This window comes from Pan troglodytes, chromosome 19 (genome assembly GCF_028858775.2).
Source record: "Pan troglodytes isolate AG18354 chromosome 19, NHGRI_mPanTro3-v2.0_pri, whole genome shotgun sequence".
Taxonomy (NCBI): domain Eukaryota; kingdom Metazoa; phylum Chordata; class Mammalia; order Primates; family Hominidae; genus Pan; species Pan troglodytes.
Window position 1 is genome coordinate 32,155,175 of NC_072417.2, and position 14,364 is coordinate 32,169,538.

At 42.5% G+C, this 14,364-nt stretch overlaps 1 protein-coding gene across 3 annotated transcripts; it reads left to right on the forward strand.

Moving 5' to 3' along the window:
• Positions 1-605: 605 nt before the first annotated feature.
• On the forward strand, positions 606-10,567 carry SLFN13 (schlafen family member 13). Of its 3 annotated transcripts, none has more exons than XM_063799634.1 (5): positions 606-760; positions 3,858-4,936; positions 5,631-5,762; positions 7,259-7,982; positions 8,179-10,567. In XM_063799634.1, exons 2-5 carry the CDS (start codon positions 3,871-3,873, stop codon positions 8,951-8,953), a joined length of 2,697 nt encoding a protein of 898 aa, XP_063655704.1. In that variant the 5' UTR covers positions 606-760; positions 3,858-3,870; the 3' UTR covers positions 8,954-10,567. The 3 variants fall into 3 exon arrangements, with proteins under 3 accessions (XP_063655704.1, XP_001174230.3, XP_063655703.1); XM_001174230.7 differs by lacking the exon at positions 606-760 and adding an exon at positions 2,137-2,283; XM_063799633.1 differs by lacking the exon at positions 606-760 and having other exon boundaries at positions 3,740-4,936.
• Positions 10,568-14,364: the final 3,797 nt, after the last annotated feature.

Here is a 14,364-nt window from a genome sequence, read left to right on the forward strand (position 1 = left end):
AGCCCAAGCTGGGGTATGGGCAGTTGCAGTGCGGTGGAAGGGGAAAGCTCGGGCGAGAGCTTGGCTGGACCCTCAGAGGAGGGGTCCGGGGAAGGCGGGACCGCAGGCTCCGGGAAAGGAGAGAGAGATAGGGACGGAGGGGGGGCGGAGGGGGAGTAAGAAAGAACTAAGAACCACTCGAAAGCAATCAGAAAACTTGGCGTTTCCAGACATTTTTTTTTTTTTTTTTTTTTTTTGTAGGGGGAACAGGCTCTCACTCTGTCGCCCAAGCTGGAGTGCAGTGGTGCGATCTCGACTCACTTTACCCTCGACTTCCTCGGGCTCAAGTGATCCTCCAGCCTCAGCCTCCCGGGCATCTGAGACTACATTTGAGTCTACAGGCGCGCACCACTAAGCCTGAGTAATTTTGTTGTTGTTGTTGTTGTTGTTGTTGTTGTAGAGACGGGGGTCCCACTGTGCTGTCCAGGCTGGTCTCGAACTTCTTGGCTCAAGCGATGAACCCGCTTAGGCCTCCCAAAGTGCTGGGATTTCATAGGCGCGAGCCTCCCGCCAGGCCTTCTAGACAGCGTGGCAAAGTGTTCCCGGGCTTTGTAGACACTCCCATTGGCGCGTCCATGCCCTGCCTGGGACCCATTGGTTCGTTCATCCCCTGTGTGGGACCTGCCCAGGTAGGCGCCAACCATTGGTTATAAGAACCTGACCTTGGCGCCTCCAGGGAAACGCGGAGTGTCCTGGAGCTTGACGCGCTGGAGCTTGAGAGGTAAGAGAGGGTCCCTGCTCCTACGGGGACTGCGGAGCTCCCGTTTGTACCCACGCCCTAGGGTCTAGTCCGGCACGACCCTGGACTGGCGTTGACTCGGATGGGGAGCAAGCTAGGAGAGCAACCCCCGCCCCCCAGCTCTGGCCAGCCGGTGGAGTCGGGGTATTTGTGTGCTTCTCCCCTGCCTTTGGGGTTCAGCTAGTTTGCTGAGCAAATTCCCTAAAAGGCTATGAGGACTTGATCGCGGCGCGGGTGGAGGCGGGGCGGTGGGGAGGGACGGTGCAGAGAGCTAAAGGGGTTGGAAGGTGTCGCCGGCGGCTTGGCGGGCGTATCTGTGTTCCTGTTCCGGCTGCAAAACAGAAAGCCCCTGCCCAGCGAGCAGCGGTTTCCGCGGGGGCGGAACAAACAGGCAGAGCCAAGTGCGTCCTGGAGGCTTCCCCCGTTGCGAAGGTTGGGACTCTTGTTTCAGGGTTCTTGGCATTGACTCACTAACCACTGTAAATGATTGTTCTTAATCTAAGAGTTAAAAAGCAGAATTAGGCCGGGTGTGGTGGCTCATGCCTGTAGCTTCAGCACTTTGAAAGGCCAAGTGGGAGGATTACTTGAGCCCAGGATTTCGAGACCAGCCTGGGCAATGTAGGGAGACCCTATCGCTATGAATAATAATAATAATAATCATATTATTATTATTAATAATAATATGATTAATAATAATAATATGATTATCATTATTATTAATAATAATAATCATATTATTATTAATAATAATAAATTAACCGGGCCTGGTGGCGCGCACCTGTGGTTCCAGCTTCTCCGGAGGCTGAGGCAAAAATCGCCTGAGACTGTGATGGCGCCACTGCACTCCAGCCTGGACAACACGGGAAGACATTGTATCAAAACAAAAACAAAACAAAACAAAACAACAAAACAGAATTAGAATTGCCATTACCCTGTACCCATTATCCTGATTACCCTGCAATCTAGAAAGGGGAGAAATGAGAAAAATGTCTCCCTCCCAACGTCTGTAAAATACAGAGCTGCTATCTGAGAAGGACAAAGAGCTCCGTGTTTTGTTTTCCCAAGAGGGAGACTCTGTCGCAGCTGTTTCCTTCTGTTTCTGCCTGAGACTAGCCAGTCCCCACCAGTTTTCCTCAGTGGGGTGGGGGGCTTGGGAGTGGATGGGAGGATTTGTGTTGTTGTGATTTTACCTACAGTATACCTGTGTAGGAGGCGAAACTGTTTCCATCAATTTCCACAGAGAAGCAAGGGCAAGAATTATCTCTAATTATTCCCATGCATGTGTAGGGGGGGTTCAAAGAAGTCTGAATCTTGACCCCTGAACTCTACTGCCTCTCTCTACATGTTTCTGCATACAGGTCCTTCAGGACTGATTTTGGTGGAAGAAGACAGCAGGCGGTGGGCATTCACTGTGCTGGTGGGAAGTCTGGTTACATTAAGAAAGGGATTCTAGCAAAGTTATTCTGTAAATACAACAGAATCAATTGCTTTTGTTAAATATATTGGTAAGCTTCCTGATTTTTTTCGCCTGAATTCTCAATTTGTTATTGAATAGTTCCGTTTTATTTAGGGTTTCAATTTTATTTAGGAAACAATATCTCTACCTTACAAAGAATCTGCAAGTAGCACTGACTATAATACCTTTATACCCAAAGGAAGAGCTGGGATAGAGCTCCCTAAGACTTTTCTGCCTGCAAAAGATATGGGTGGGGTTGCCATTTGAATACAGTTACCAATGAAAAACTATCAGCTTATCTAGGCTTTAACAATAAAGTTCATGGGGGTAAAGAGAAAAGATTTAACTTTGAAGTCCCCATATATCAAAAAGAATATTTTACAGGTAACTTGACAAAGATGTTTCAGTGATCTCGGAATGCAAGACAGAATCCTGACGGTAGAAATTTCTAGGCAAGGGTCTAAATTAGGCAAACTGGTAAGATGGTGAATGTCCCAGCCTTTATTTCTGAATCTTGACCTCTGAACTCTGCTGCCTCTCTCTAAACATGTTTCTGCCTACAGGTACTTCAGGACTGATTTTGGTGTAAGAAGACAGCAGGTGTACACTTGATGATGCTATTTCCTTACCTCTCATTCATTCCTCAACCCATTGTAAAATAATGTCAATTAATATAGGTTCCTTTACTGAACACCTGTGAACCAAAGCATAGTTTTAAATGCTTGTTGTAAACTATCTGAGTTAATCTTCATAATAACAGTCACAGGTGGCTGCACCATGTTTTATAGTAAGAAAATAGAGTTAGAAAGAGTAAATATCTAGACTAATATAACAGTACTAAATGACAGAACTGGAATTCAAGCCATCTTCATTGACTCTGTTCTCCAAGACCTTATCCCTTGGTTTATTGCCTCCTGATGCCCATTTCCCAGGTGTCTGAAGAGCATTTTTCAAAGTCACAGTTAACCTTGATTTTACTAAACTTAGGTTTAGTAACACTTTCCAGTCATTACCTAGCTGTATCTGTCAGCAGTATTAGACATCTTAAAACCTTGGCAGGTGACTTTGTTCCAGGCTTTGTTAATACCAAATACCCTTGATTTTTCTCTTACTTCTTTCATTTTTCATACTCAGACCTTTCTACAGTCTCCTTTTCAATGTGGTCTTCTTTTACTTATCTTCTAAAGTTGATGTTCATGGAGAATCTGTTCCAAACCTAGATGTTCTCATGCCATGGTACACATGCCCCTCAGCTGATCCACTACCTCTGTGTTTCAATGCTAATGATTTCACCTGGCCAGTTCTAGTGCATCCTTTAAGTCTTGGCCTAAATGGAGCCTACTCCTGGAAGTCTTATGGAACCATGGTCTCCAGATTCGTTCAGATACCCTATTCAATGTGTTTTCCCTCTTAGAGCCCATGTCACAGATGATGGTAAAGGCTAATTTCATTAGTTCCCTTCCCTGCCAGCCAGTCAGCTCCTAAAGAGACTATACCTGTCTTTCTTGCTATTGTCTTATCCCAGCACATATTAGACACGTTTTAAATATTTTCTAATAAATGAATTGCAGGCCTGTAACAATTTTTTAATCAAAAATGAAACAAATATTCTAATACTTTAAGGTGCAAGTTCAACATGGAGGCAAATCACTGCTCCCTGGGTGTGTATCCATCTTACCCAGACCTGGTCATCGATGTCGGAGAAGTGACTCTGGGAGAAGAAAACAGAAAAAAGCTGCAGAAAACTCAGAGAGACCAAGAGAGGGCGAGAGTTATACGGGCTGCGTGTGCTTTATTAAACTCAGGAGGAGGAGTGATTCAGATGGAAATGGCCAACAGGGATGAGCGTCCCACAGAGATGGGACTGGATTTAGAAGAATCCTTGAGAAAGCTTATTCAGTATCCATATTTGCAGGTTTTCTTTGAGACTAAGCAACACGGAAGGTGTTTTTATATTTTTGTTAAATCTTGGAGTGGTGATCCTTTCCTTAAAGATGGTTCTTTCAATTCCCGCATTTGCAGCCTTAGTTCTTCATTATACTGTAGATCTGGCACCTCTGTGCTTCGCATGAATTCAAGACAGGCATTCGATTTCCTGAAGACCAAGGAAAGACAGTCCAAATATAATCTGATTAATGAAGGGTCTCCACCTAGTAAAATTATGAAAGCTGTATACCAGAACATATCTGAGTCAAATCCTGCATATGAAGTTTTCCAAACTGACACTATTGAATATGGTGAAATCCTATCTTTTCCTGAGTCTCCATCCGTGGAGTTTAAACAGTTCTCTACAAAACACATCCAACAATATGTAGAAAATATAATTCCAGAGTACATCTCTGCATTTGCAAACACTGAGGGAGGCTATCTTTTTATTGGAGTGGATGATAAGAGTAGGAAAGTCCTGGGATGTGCCAAAGAACAGGTTGACCCTGACTCTTTGAAAAATGTAATTGCAAGAGCAATTTCTAAGTTGCCCATTGTCCATTTTTGCTCTTCAAAACCTCGGGTAGAGTACAGCACCAAAATCGTAGAAGTGTTTTGTGGGAAAGAGTTGTATGGCTATCTCTGTGTGATTAAAGTGAAGGCATTCTGTTGTGTGGTGTTCTCGGAAGCTCCCAAGTCATGGATGGTGAGGGAGAAGTACATCCGCCCCTTGACAACTGAGGAATGGGTAGAGAAAATGATGGACGCAGATCCAGGTAAGAGGGAACCAGATTCTCCCTTCCTGACCTTTCTACCTCTTCCCCAATACCACTTCCTTCTTTATTCTCTAAGCTTGACCTTCTCACACCCACTGAAATTTACTTTCTCTAAATCTCCATGCTTTTCATAGATGGGAAGTTTTATTGGGTGAGAAAAAGCCAAAATGAGATATTTTGTGAATGGTGATTTCCCACAAAAGAAGAAGCAAAGGAAAAACCTTGGAAATTGGTTCCTTTAATAAAACCATTGAATTGGAATCTGTTGGAGCCTCATAATAGTGATTAGCTTGTACCTCAGATTAGCATAAAATCAACTCTGGGAGACAAGAGCTAGTGTTGGTTGAGGTTCGTTTAAGTTGAGGTTAGTGGAGGTGCGTGCACAGGGATATAAAAACCTGATGATTATAACTTAAAGAGAGTTTTTTTTCACTGCAATTCAAGCAAAGAACTATTCAAACATGGAAGAGGGGGCATTATATTGCATGGGGAAACACCATTCAAGGATCAGAAAAAGGGCTTTTAATGATGAGTCTTTGGGAACCTGGACATAGAGTCAAGAAAGGGTAAAGCATCTGACTTTGTGGCCTGACTTGTACCATGTTAGATGAAATTTAGACACAGCCTTGTACAGCCTATTCCAATAGCGAGACATGAAATCATATAGTGTAAATTAAAATGTTCTTTCTTTCAGAGTTTCCTCCAGACTTTGCTGAGGCCTTTGAGTCTCAGTTGAGTCTATCTGACAGTCCTTCACTTTGCAGACCAGTGTATTCTAAGAAAGGTCTGGAACACAAAGCTGATCTACAACAACATTTATTTCCAGGTACTAACTGCCAGTTTTTACATCAGGAGAGAGGGAAGTCGTTTAATACATTTCGTGGAAAACAAATCCATGAAAGATTGTGTCCTGCAGATCCAGGTGTATACAGTGACAATGCCACAAGCCTCTTGGGGATGAGTTTCAGGTGCCTTTAGAAATCATCTGGCCCATTGGTTGCCACATCTGGCTGATTATTAGAAATGCCATAGGAGGTAGTTAAACATGCGGATCTCCAGGCCCACACCAAGAACTTATGAACGCTTAATTTCCAGGGGAAAGGCCTAGCCATATGCATTTGGGCAAGCTTCCCAAATTATTCTGATGCCCTGCTGGGTTTGGAAACCAGTGATCTAGTACAACTACAAGGGGAACAATGGAATAACTAGCCACTTCTGGTCTACTTTTCAAGGATGGAGGAATTATGTCTAAAAGGAATAAAAACATTCACCTGGTAGAATATAAGAATATAGAAAAACCACAAATAATTTCTCTTTGGAAGAGGCTAGAGGGAACGACTCGCTAATGCTTCAGAGGTGGCACCAAATAATAATTCAAGCCCATAGACAATGTTATGTAACCCCTCTCCCTGCTGCCCAAACATTTTTTAGCAAGGTTTTTTTCTCGGAGTTCCTACTTACAAAATGAAACCTAGATTTCTCAAGGAGGGAAATGGCTTAACTTCATGCATTGAACATATTAAGTATGAGATTTGACAAAAGAATATGATACACAAATATCCTACGTATGTCCAAACATTTATCAAGGGCAAGGTAATTCATATATTAGGCCTTCCTTAGGTCTGTTTACCACCAAATAGTTTCTTTACTTACCTGAGAGCTTTATAGTCATTAGCTTATCAGAAAAGTTTTTAAACATTCCACATTAAGAATCCAAGGTGCAAGAGTAATTGAATACATGGCTTTCACTTTCTCAGGCTCAGTAAATTACATTTCAGTTGACATGCTCCACTGTCCATGAGATACATAGAAGGGTGACATCATTCATTTTACCAGATTTGTAGGTTGTGGGTTAAAGAGATATGCACCAGGCGAGGCGTGGTGGCTCATGCCTGTAATCCCAGCACTTTGGGAGGCCGAGGCGGGCAGATCATGAGGTCAGGAGATCGAGACCATCCTGGCCAACATGGGCAAACCCTGTCTCTACTAAAAATACAAAAAAATAGCCGGGCGTGGTGGCGGGAGCCTGTAGTCCCAGCTACTTGGGAGGCTGAGGCAGGAGAATGGCCTGAACCTGGGAGGCAGAGCTTGCAGTGAGCCAAGATCGCACCACTGTACTCCAGCCTGGGCGACAGAGCAAGACTCCGTCTCAAAAACAGACAGACAAACAAACAAACAAAAAACCAGAGATGCACCAGAAGGAATTTCTGTTAAATTGTACAGTTCTTTGGGGGCTTTCCTCTCTCTTTTAAACGTAACATGTGATTCATACAAAATCACATAAACACAGTGAAAACATCTTTCTATTTTCTTCCTGTCTAGTTCCACCAGGACATTTGGAATGTACTCCAGAGTCCCTCTGGAAGGAGCTGTCTTTACAGCATGAAGGACTAAAGGAGTTAATACACAAGCAAATGCGACCTTTCTCCCAGGGAATTGTGATCCTCTCTAGAAGCTGGGCTGTGGACCTGAACTTGCAGGAGAAGCCAGGAGTCATCTGTGATGCTCTGCTGATAGCACAGAACAGCACCCCCATTCTCTACACCATTCTCAGGGAGCAGGATGCAGAGGGCCAGGACTACTGCACTCGCACCGCCTTTACTTTGAAGCAGAAGCTAGTGAACATGGGGGGCTACACCGGGAAGGTGTGTGTGAAGGCCAAGGTCCTCTGCCTGAGTCCTGAGAGCAGCGCAGAGGCCTTGGAGGCTGCAGTGTCTCCGATGGATTACCCCGCGTCCTATAGCCTTGCAGGCACCCAGCACATGGAAGCCCTGCTGCAGTCCCTCGTGATTGTCTTACTCGGCTTCAGGTCTCTCTTGAGTGACCAGCTCGGCTGTGAAGTTTTAAATCTGCTCACAGCCCAGCAGTATGAGATATTCTCCAGAAGCCTCCGCAAGAACAGAGAGTTGTTTGTCCACGGCTTACCTGGCTCAGGGAAGACCATCATGGCCATGAAGATCATGGAGAAGATCAGGAATGTGTTTCACTGTGAGGCACACAGAATTCTCTACGTTTGTGAAAACCAGCCTCTGAGGAACTTTATCAGGTAAGCAGTTGGATCTTACGTCTCTAAGTATTATTTAATCTGGGTTTAATTTTTTCTGCTAAGTCACCTTCTTCCTTGAGAATTGAGTGGTAAAATGATCTGTGGTAATGTACTGTGCTCGGAGGAACATGATACAATCATTTTCTCCCCTTGTTTTCTTAGAGAAAACCTGAGTGTATTCTTTTAATTTTTACAGTCATAGAAATATCTGCCGAGCAGAGACCCGGAAAACTTTCCTAAGAGAAAACTTTGAACACATTCAACACATCGTCATTGACGAAGCTCAGAATTTCCGTACTGAAGATGGGGACTGGTATAGGAAGGCAAAAACCATCACTCAGAGAGAAAAGGATTGTCCAGGAGTTCTCTGGATCTTTCTGGACTACTTTCAGACCAGTCACTTGGGTCACAGTGGCCTTCCCCCTCTCTCAGCACAGTATCCAAGAGAAGAGCTCACCAGAGTAGTTCGCAATGCAGATGAAATAGCCGAGTACATACAACAAGAAATGCAACTAATTATAGAAAATCCTCCAATTAATATCCCCCATGAGTATCTGGCAATTCTCAGTGAAGCTAAATGGGTTCCAGGTGTTCCAGGCAACACAAAGATTATTAAAAACTTTACTTTGGAGCAAATAGTGACCTATGTGGCAGACACCTGCAGGTGCTTCTTTGAAAGGGGCTATTCTCCAAAGGATGTTGCTGTGCTTGTCAGCACCGTGACAGAAGTGGAGCAGTATCAGTCTAAGCTCTTGAAAGCAATGAGGAAGAAAAAAATGGTGGTGCAGCTCAGTGATGCATGTGATATGTTGGGTGAGCACATTGTGTTGGACAGTGTCCGGCGATTCTCAGGCCTGGAAAGGAGCATAGTGTTTGGGATCCATCCAAGGACAGCTGACCCAGCTATCTTACCCAATATTCTGATCTGTCTGGCTTCCAGGGCAAAACAGCACCTATATATTTTTCTGTGAAGTGACTATTAGGAAGAACTCCAAACCAAAATGCTATGTAAATGTCTATGGGTGACAGTCTGCTGATGGTAGAAACCTTTCTTTTTAGTTCACAAGTCAGTTAGAGATTTGGACGGAGCTGACACAAAGAGTTTGGAGCTCCCCCATTTCTGGCTCTCCTTTCAGGGGTTCCTCCCCCAACTCTTTTCAGCAGCGGTGGCTGCCCCCCATTCTGACCCCTGACTCTTGCAGCCAGAAAGATGGTGGTTTTCTAAAGGAACTTTAGCTGTCCTGCACAATGCAGACCTGTGTCTTGCACTTTGGGTAAAAGCCATAAAAATAAGAAACTCAGCCTGTGGCCTTTCTTCCAAGGCTGGAGTTCTCGAGTTCTCTTTTATGTGACTTCATGTAGTTTGTTGCTTTAAAAAATTTGTCCAGAATTGTTTTCTGCAGAAGCATGTTAGGAGCTTACAGGCCATAGGAGAAGCAATTGTTTCCTGAATTTATCTTTGCTGTATTCATTTAGGGCTTGGGAGAGTCCCAAGATAATTCAGTCACTGTCAGATTAATCATTTTGGCAGAACAAACAATATTGTTATGATTATTTAATCCTTAAAATTGTGATCTCCAGAGTTTGTTATCAGAATAGCCCAGACCAAGGCCTAATTGTAATAGTGAACATTAATGGTACCTTTACAGAGAAATTATAGGCCAAGAGAAAATGCTGGCTTTCAGTAGAAGTTAATATTAGAAACCCAAATCTGGTTCTGAAAGTGTGTATCAGATGTACGGTGAACAAACTTGGGAAAGATTTTCTTTAAAAATCAATGAGCGTTGGCCAGGCACGGTGGCTCACACCTGTAATCCCAGCTGTTTGGGAGGCTGAGGCAGGTGGATCACCTGAGGTCAGGAGTTCAAGACCAGCCTGGCCAACATGGAGAAACCCCATCTCTACTAAAAATACAAAAATTAGCAGGGCATGGTGGTGCATGCCTGTATCCCAGCTACTTGGGAGGCTGAAGCATGAGAATCACTTGAATCCTGGAGGCAGAGGTTGCAGTGAGCTGAGATCATGTCACTGTACTCCAGCCTGGGCAACAGAGTGAGACTGTCTCAAAAAGAAGAAGAAGAAGAAAAAAAATGCAGTGAGTTTATGTTGTTACATTGTAACATCTCAGCGTAGCTGTATGCATTACTCTATAGCATACCTACTTAAGTTTTATGTCATTCTTGAACTGTGATTTTTTTTTCTATTTGCTTTCATAGTTTGGTGGGCCATTGTTATGGACTGAATGTTTGTGTCCCATCCTCACCCCTAAATTCCCATGTTGAAGCCCCAACCTTCACTGTGGAGCTGGGGCTGCTAAGGAAGTAATTAAGGTTACAGGAAGTCACAGTGGAGAATCTGATCTGCTAAGACTGGTGTCCTTATAGGGAGAGACCCCAGAGAGCTTGTTCCCTTCCTCCCTGTGCACACAAACAAGAGGGCATGGGAGCACACAGAGAGATGGCAGCCACCTACAAACCAAGAGGAGAAGCCTCACAATGAACCCCCCCCCCCCCACCCTGCTGGCACCTATGTCTTCGACTTCCAGCCCCCAGACTGTGAGAAATAAATTTCTGTTGGTTCAGCCATCCAGTCTCTAGTGTTTTGTTATTGCAGCCTGAGACCACAGCTGTATGATCATACATCAAACTAAAAACACTGATACTTAACAATGCTAATGCAATTACTTATTTGCTTTTCAGTCTCTACAAAACATTCTAAAACACTAATCTAAATACTAACAATAAAATATTTGCATAACTAATGAAAATTAAGAAACCACATGCCCAATATTCCATTTATAAGTAATCCTATTTGGCTGATTTCCCTCCATATTGTAAGTTTTGAACTTTTCTGCCAGTCTTTCCCCTCTTTGTGTTAACTCATGGAATTCCAGTTGTCTAGCCTTGAAATTGTAGGCTCTTCTAACTTGAGCAAAATCTGACAGATCAGCAAAATAAGGAGAAAAATGTTTCTTCTTTCTTTCTGGCTGCATTAAATGAGATACAGCTCAGCACCAAAAAGCTATCTTTGTAAATGTTCTTAGTAAACTCCCTGGTCTTTGGAGTTATTTCAGCCTTTGAGAGTAATTCTTTAAAAGTCTAATTCTGACTGGTTGAATCTCTCTATATGATTTATTGCCCTAGTAATATTTGAAACAGTATCATATTTTAAAATATATAAATATTTATGAATTTTTGTTTAGACCAAAGAGGATTACTGATGCTTTCTTCTTTTTCCATATGATGAGGAAATGTTTAGCTTATATATTTATTGCATTTCTGTTTTAAATAAAAAATTGAGAGTTTGTGTTTCATTAAACTGAAAAAAAAGGTTCTGTAAAATAAATGATTAAATGGAGGAAAAGGAGAAGACTGAGGCCAGCAACTCCATGATACAGCCAAAAATGAGCCAGTAAAAGGTTAAGCAAGATTAACTTTAAATTTTTTTTTTTTTTTTTTTTTTTTTTCTTTTAAGAGAAAAGGTCTCACTATGTTTCCCAGGCTGGAGGGTAGTGGTGTGATCATAGTTCACTATAGCCCTGAACTCCTGGGCTCAAGTGATCCTCTTGCCTCAGCCTCCCATTGCTGGGATTACAGGCATGAGCCACTGTGTCAGGCTTAATTGGGTTTTGATGGGTACCTGCCTATCTCTGTAATTTGGCTCTAGTCATATAGGACCTGCTTCATTAAAGATCTGAAAATCTATCCAGCCATTGTAAAACGAAACAAAATGTTTTGAAAATTTAAATTAGCCTTTTTTTTTAGTTCAGACATATAGAAAAGTTGCAAGCATAGTACAGAAAGTTCCTGTATACCCCACTTAGTGCCCTCCTTTTTAAAATTTTTTTAAACCTAGCTTATTTCCATTAAGATTTCTGAGAATTCCAGGAATGCTCACAGATCTGTCCTTGTAGTCTCCTGCCACTTCTTGCTATGGAGTGCTGTACCAAGGTCTCTGCTAGTTTCTAGTTGGCTTGACATAATGACTTTCCTAAACTTCTTCTGCTCTGAATCTCAAGCATGGAAAGCGGTCACATCTTTTGTTGCACGAATTAACAGTCAACACCTGGCCCTACTTTTAACAAAACTTAGTAAAGCCTTGAGCATAGTGAAAGACAAATATTTAAATTATATATTAGCAGGAGGCTGAGGTGGGAGGATCATATGAGGCCAGCCTGGGCAGCATAGCATGACCCCCCCCTCGAGAAGACAACAAAAAATTATCTGGGTGTGGTGGTGTGCTCCTGCAGTCCTAGCTATTCCAGAGGCCGAGGCGAGAGGATGGCTTGATTCCAGGAGTTCAAGGCTGTAGTTAGCGATAATCGTGTCACTGAATCCTAGCCTGGGCAACAGAATAAGACCCCATGTCTAACAAAATAATAATAAAACAATCAAAAGTTTAAAATTAGTTATTAAATGTCAGTGTGCCCAGAGTCCTTTGACCACAGATGATCCTGATGGCCTTCTCTCGCCTTGTCCCTGTGCCTCCTTCTACCATTTTTCTTCCTGAGATTCAAAAGTAAGTAGCGGACAGTGTTCTCATTTACCTCTAAATACTTCAGTGGGTGTTTCCTAAAAGGACATTTATAGTACCATCATCAAAATCAGTAAATTAACCCTGATACTATTATCTAATCTATAGACTTTATTGAATTATATCAGTTGTGCCTCAAGTGTCTTTATGTTTTTTTCTCAAAAGAGAAAAAGTTCTGGTCCAGGATTTGATCTAAGATCTTGCATTGTATTGAGCTTTCCTTTCTTTTAAGTCTCATTTAATCTGGAGATGTTAATCTGTCTTTGTCATATCTTTGACACTGTTGAAGAGGACTGGCCTATTATTTTGCAGAGTATCTGATTTTGGGTCATTTCATGTGTTCTCATGATTAGATTCAGGTTATGCATTTTTGGCATGAATTCTATAGAAGGGCTGTTACGGTTCTCAGTTCATGGTATTAGAAGGCACTTGATAGTGATTAGTTCCATTCCTGATGATGTTAACTCTGATCATTTGGATAAAGTGGCGTCTGCCAGGTTTCCCTACTGTGCAGTTACAATTTGCTTTTTGTAATTAATAAATTGTGTGTGTGTGTGTGTGGAGGGGGGGTGTTTTTGCTTCTGAACGCATAATATTTGAGATTTTTTTCTAATTAAAAAGTAATTATTCAAAGAGTTCAGAGAACTGATACTGATCACATTCTTTGACCCCACATGCAAATACATTATAAACTAGTAATAAAACGGTAACTAGAAAAATGTTCATATCTTTTGGAATTAAAAAAGTGTTTAACTCGTGGATCAAAGCAGAAATTCTGTAACCATTGTCACAGCAGGTTCTAACAAGCAAGTTTAAGGAGGAGAGAATTTCAGTGCTAGAGAATTTCAGTCTTACTCAAATGCTTTCCTAGAAAGAGGAAACAGTTCCTAACTAATTTCATGAGGCTGGCATAATCTTGATAACAAGTCTGATAGGTAAAGTATGAAAGGAAAATTGCAGGTCACTCAATTATCACTCAAATATCTACATGAAAAATTCTAAACAAAATTTTAGCAAACAAAATCCAACAATTTGTAAAAGTGATAATACACCACGACCAAGGTGGTTCAGTCAGGAATTCAACGTTGATTTTGGCGTTAAAAAATCAATCATCAGGCCCAGTGAGGTGGCTCACTCCTGTAATCCCAGACTTTCTGGAGGCTGAAGGAGGAAAGATCCTTCAGGCCAGAAGTCTGAGTCTGCACTGAGCTGTGACTGCATCACCGCACTCTAGCCTGGGTGCCAGTTTGAGACCCTGTCTCCAAGAAAAAAAAATTAATCAGTGTAATTCACCACAGATTAAGAGTTCAAAAGAGAAAAATCACATGATCATCTGAATAGAGGAAAAAGCTTTTGATAAAGTTCAACATCCATATTGCCCTGGCTGGTCTCCAACTCCTGAGCTCAGGCAATCCACCCACTTCGGCCTCCCAAAGTGCTGGGATTATAGACGTGAGCCACCACACCCGGCCTGCGCTAGCTTTTTTTCTTTGTTTCCTTCTCTTTCTTTCTTTCTTTTTCTTTCTTTCTCTCTCTCTTCTTTCTTTCTTTCCCTCCCTCCCTCCCTTCCTCTCTCTTCTCTCCCTTCCTTCCTTCCTTCCTTTCTTCCTTCCTTCCTTCCTTCCTTCCTTCCTTTCTCTCTCTCTCTCTCTCTTTCTTTCTTTCATTCTTTCTTCTTTCCTTTTTTTTCCCCCGAGACAGAGTTTTGCTCTTGTTGCCCAGGCTGCAGTGCAGTGGCATGATCTCAGCTCACTGCAACCTCCGCTTCCCAGGTTCAACTGATTCTCCTGCCTCTTCCTCCCTAGTAGCTGGGATTACAGGGGTCTGCCACCACGCCCGGCTAATTTTT

Excerpts from the sequence above, each read along its gene's own strand:
- SLFN13 (XM_063799634.1), top strand. The coding sequence starts at position 3,871 with ATGGAGGCAAATCACTGCTCCCTGGGTGTGTATCCATCTTACCCAGAC. Across the intron at positions 5,763-7,258 it reads ACAACAACATTTATTTCCAG|TTCCACCAGGACATTTGGAA; the intron begins GTACTAACTGCC and ends CTTCCTGTCTAG. Across the intron at positions 7,983-8,178 it reads CCTCTGAGGAACTTTATCAG|TCATAGAAATATCTGCCGAG; the intron begins GTAAGCAGTTGG and ends TAATTTTTACAG.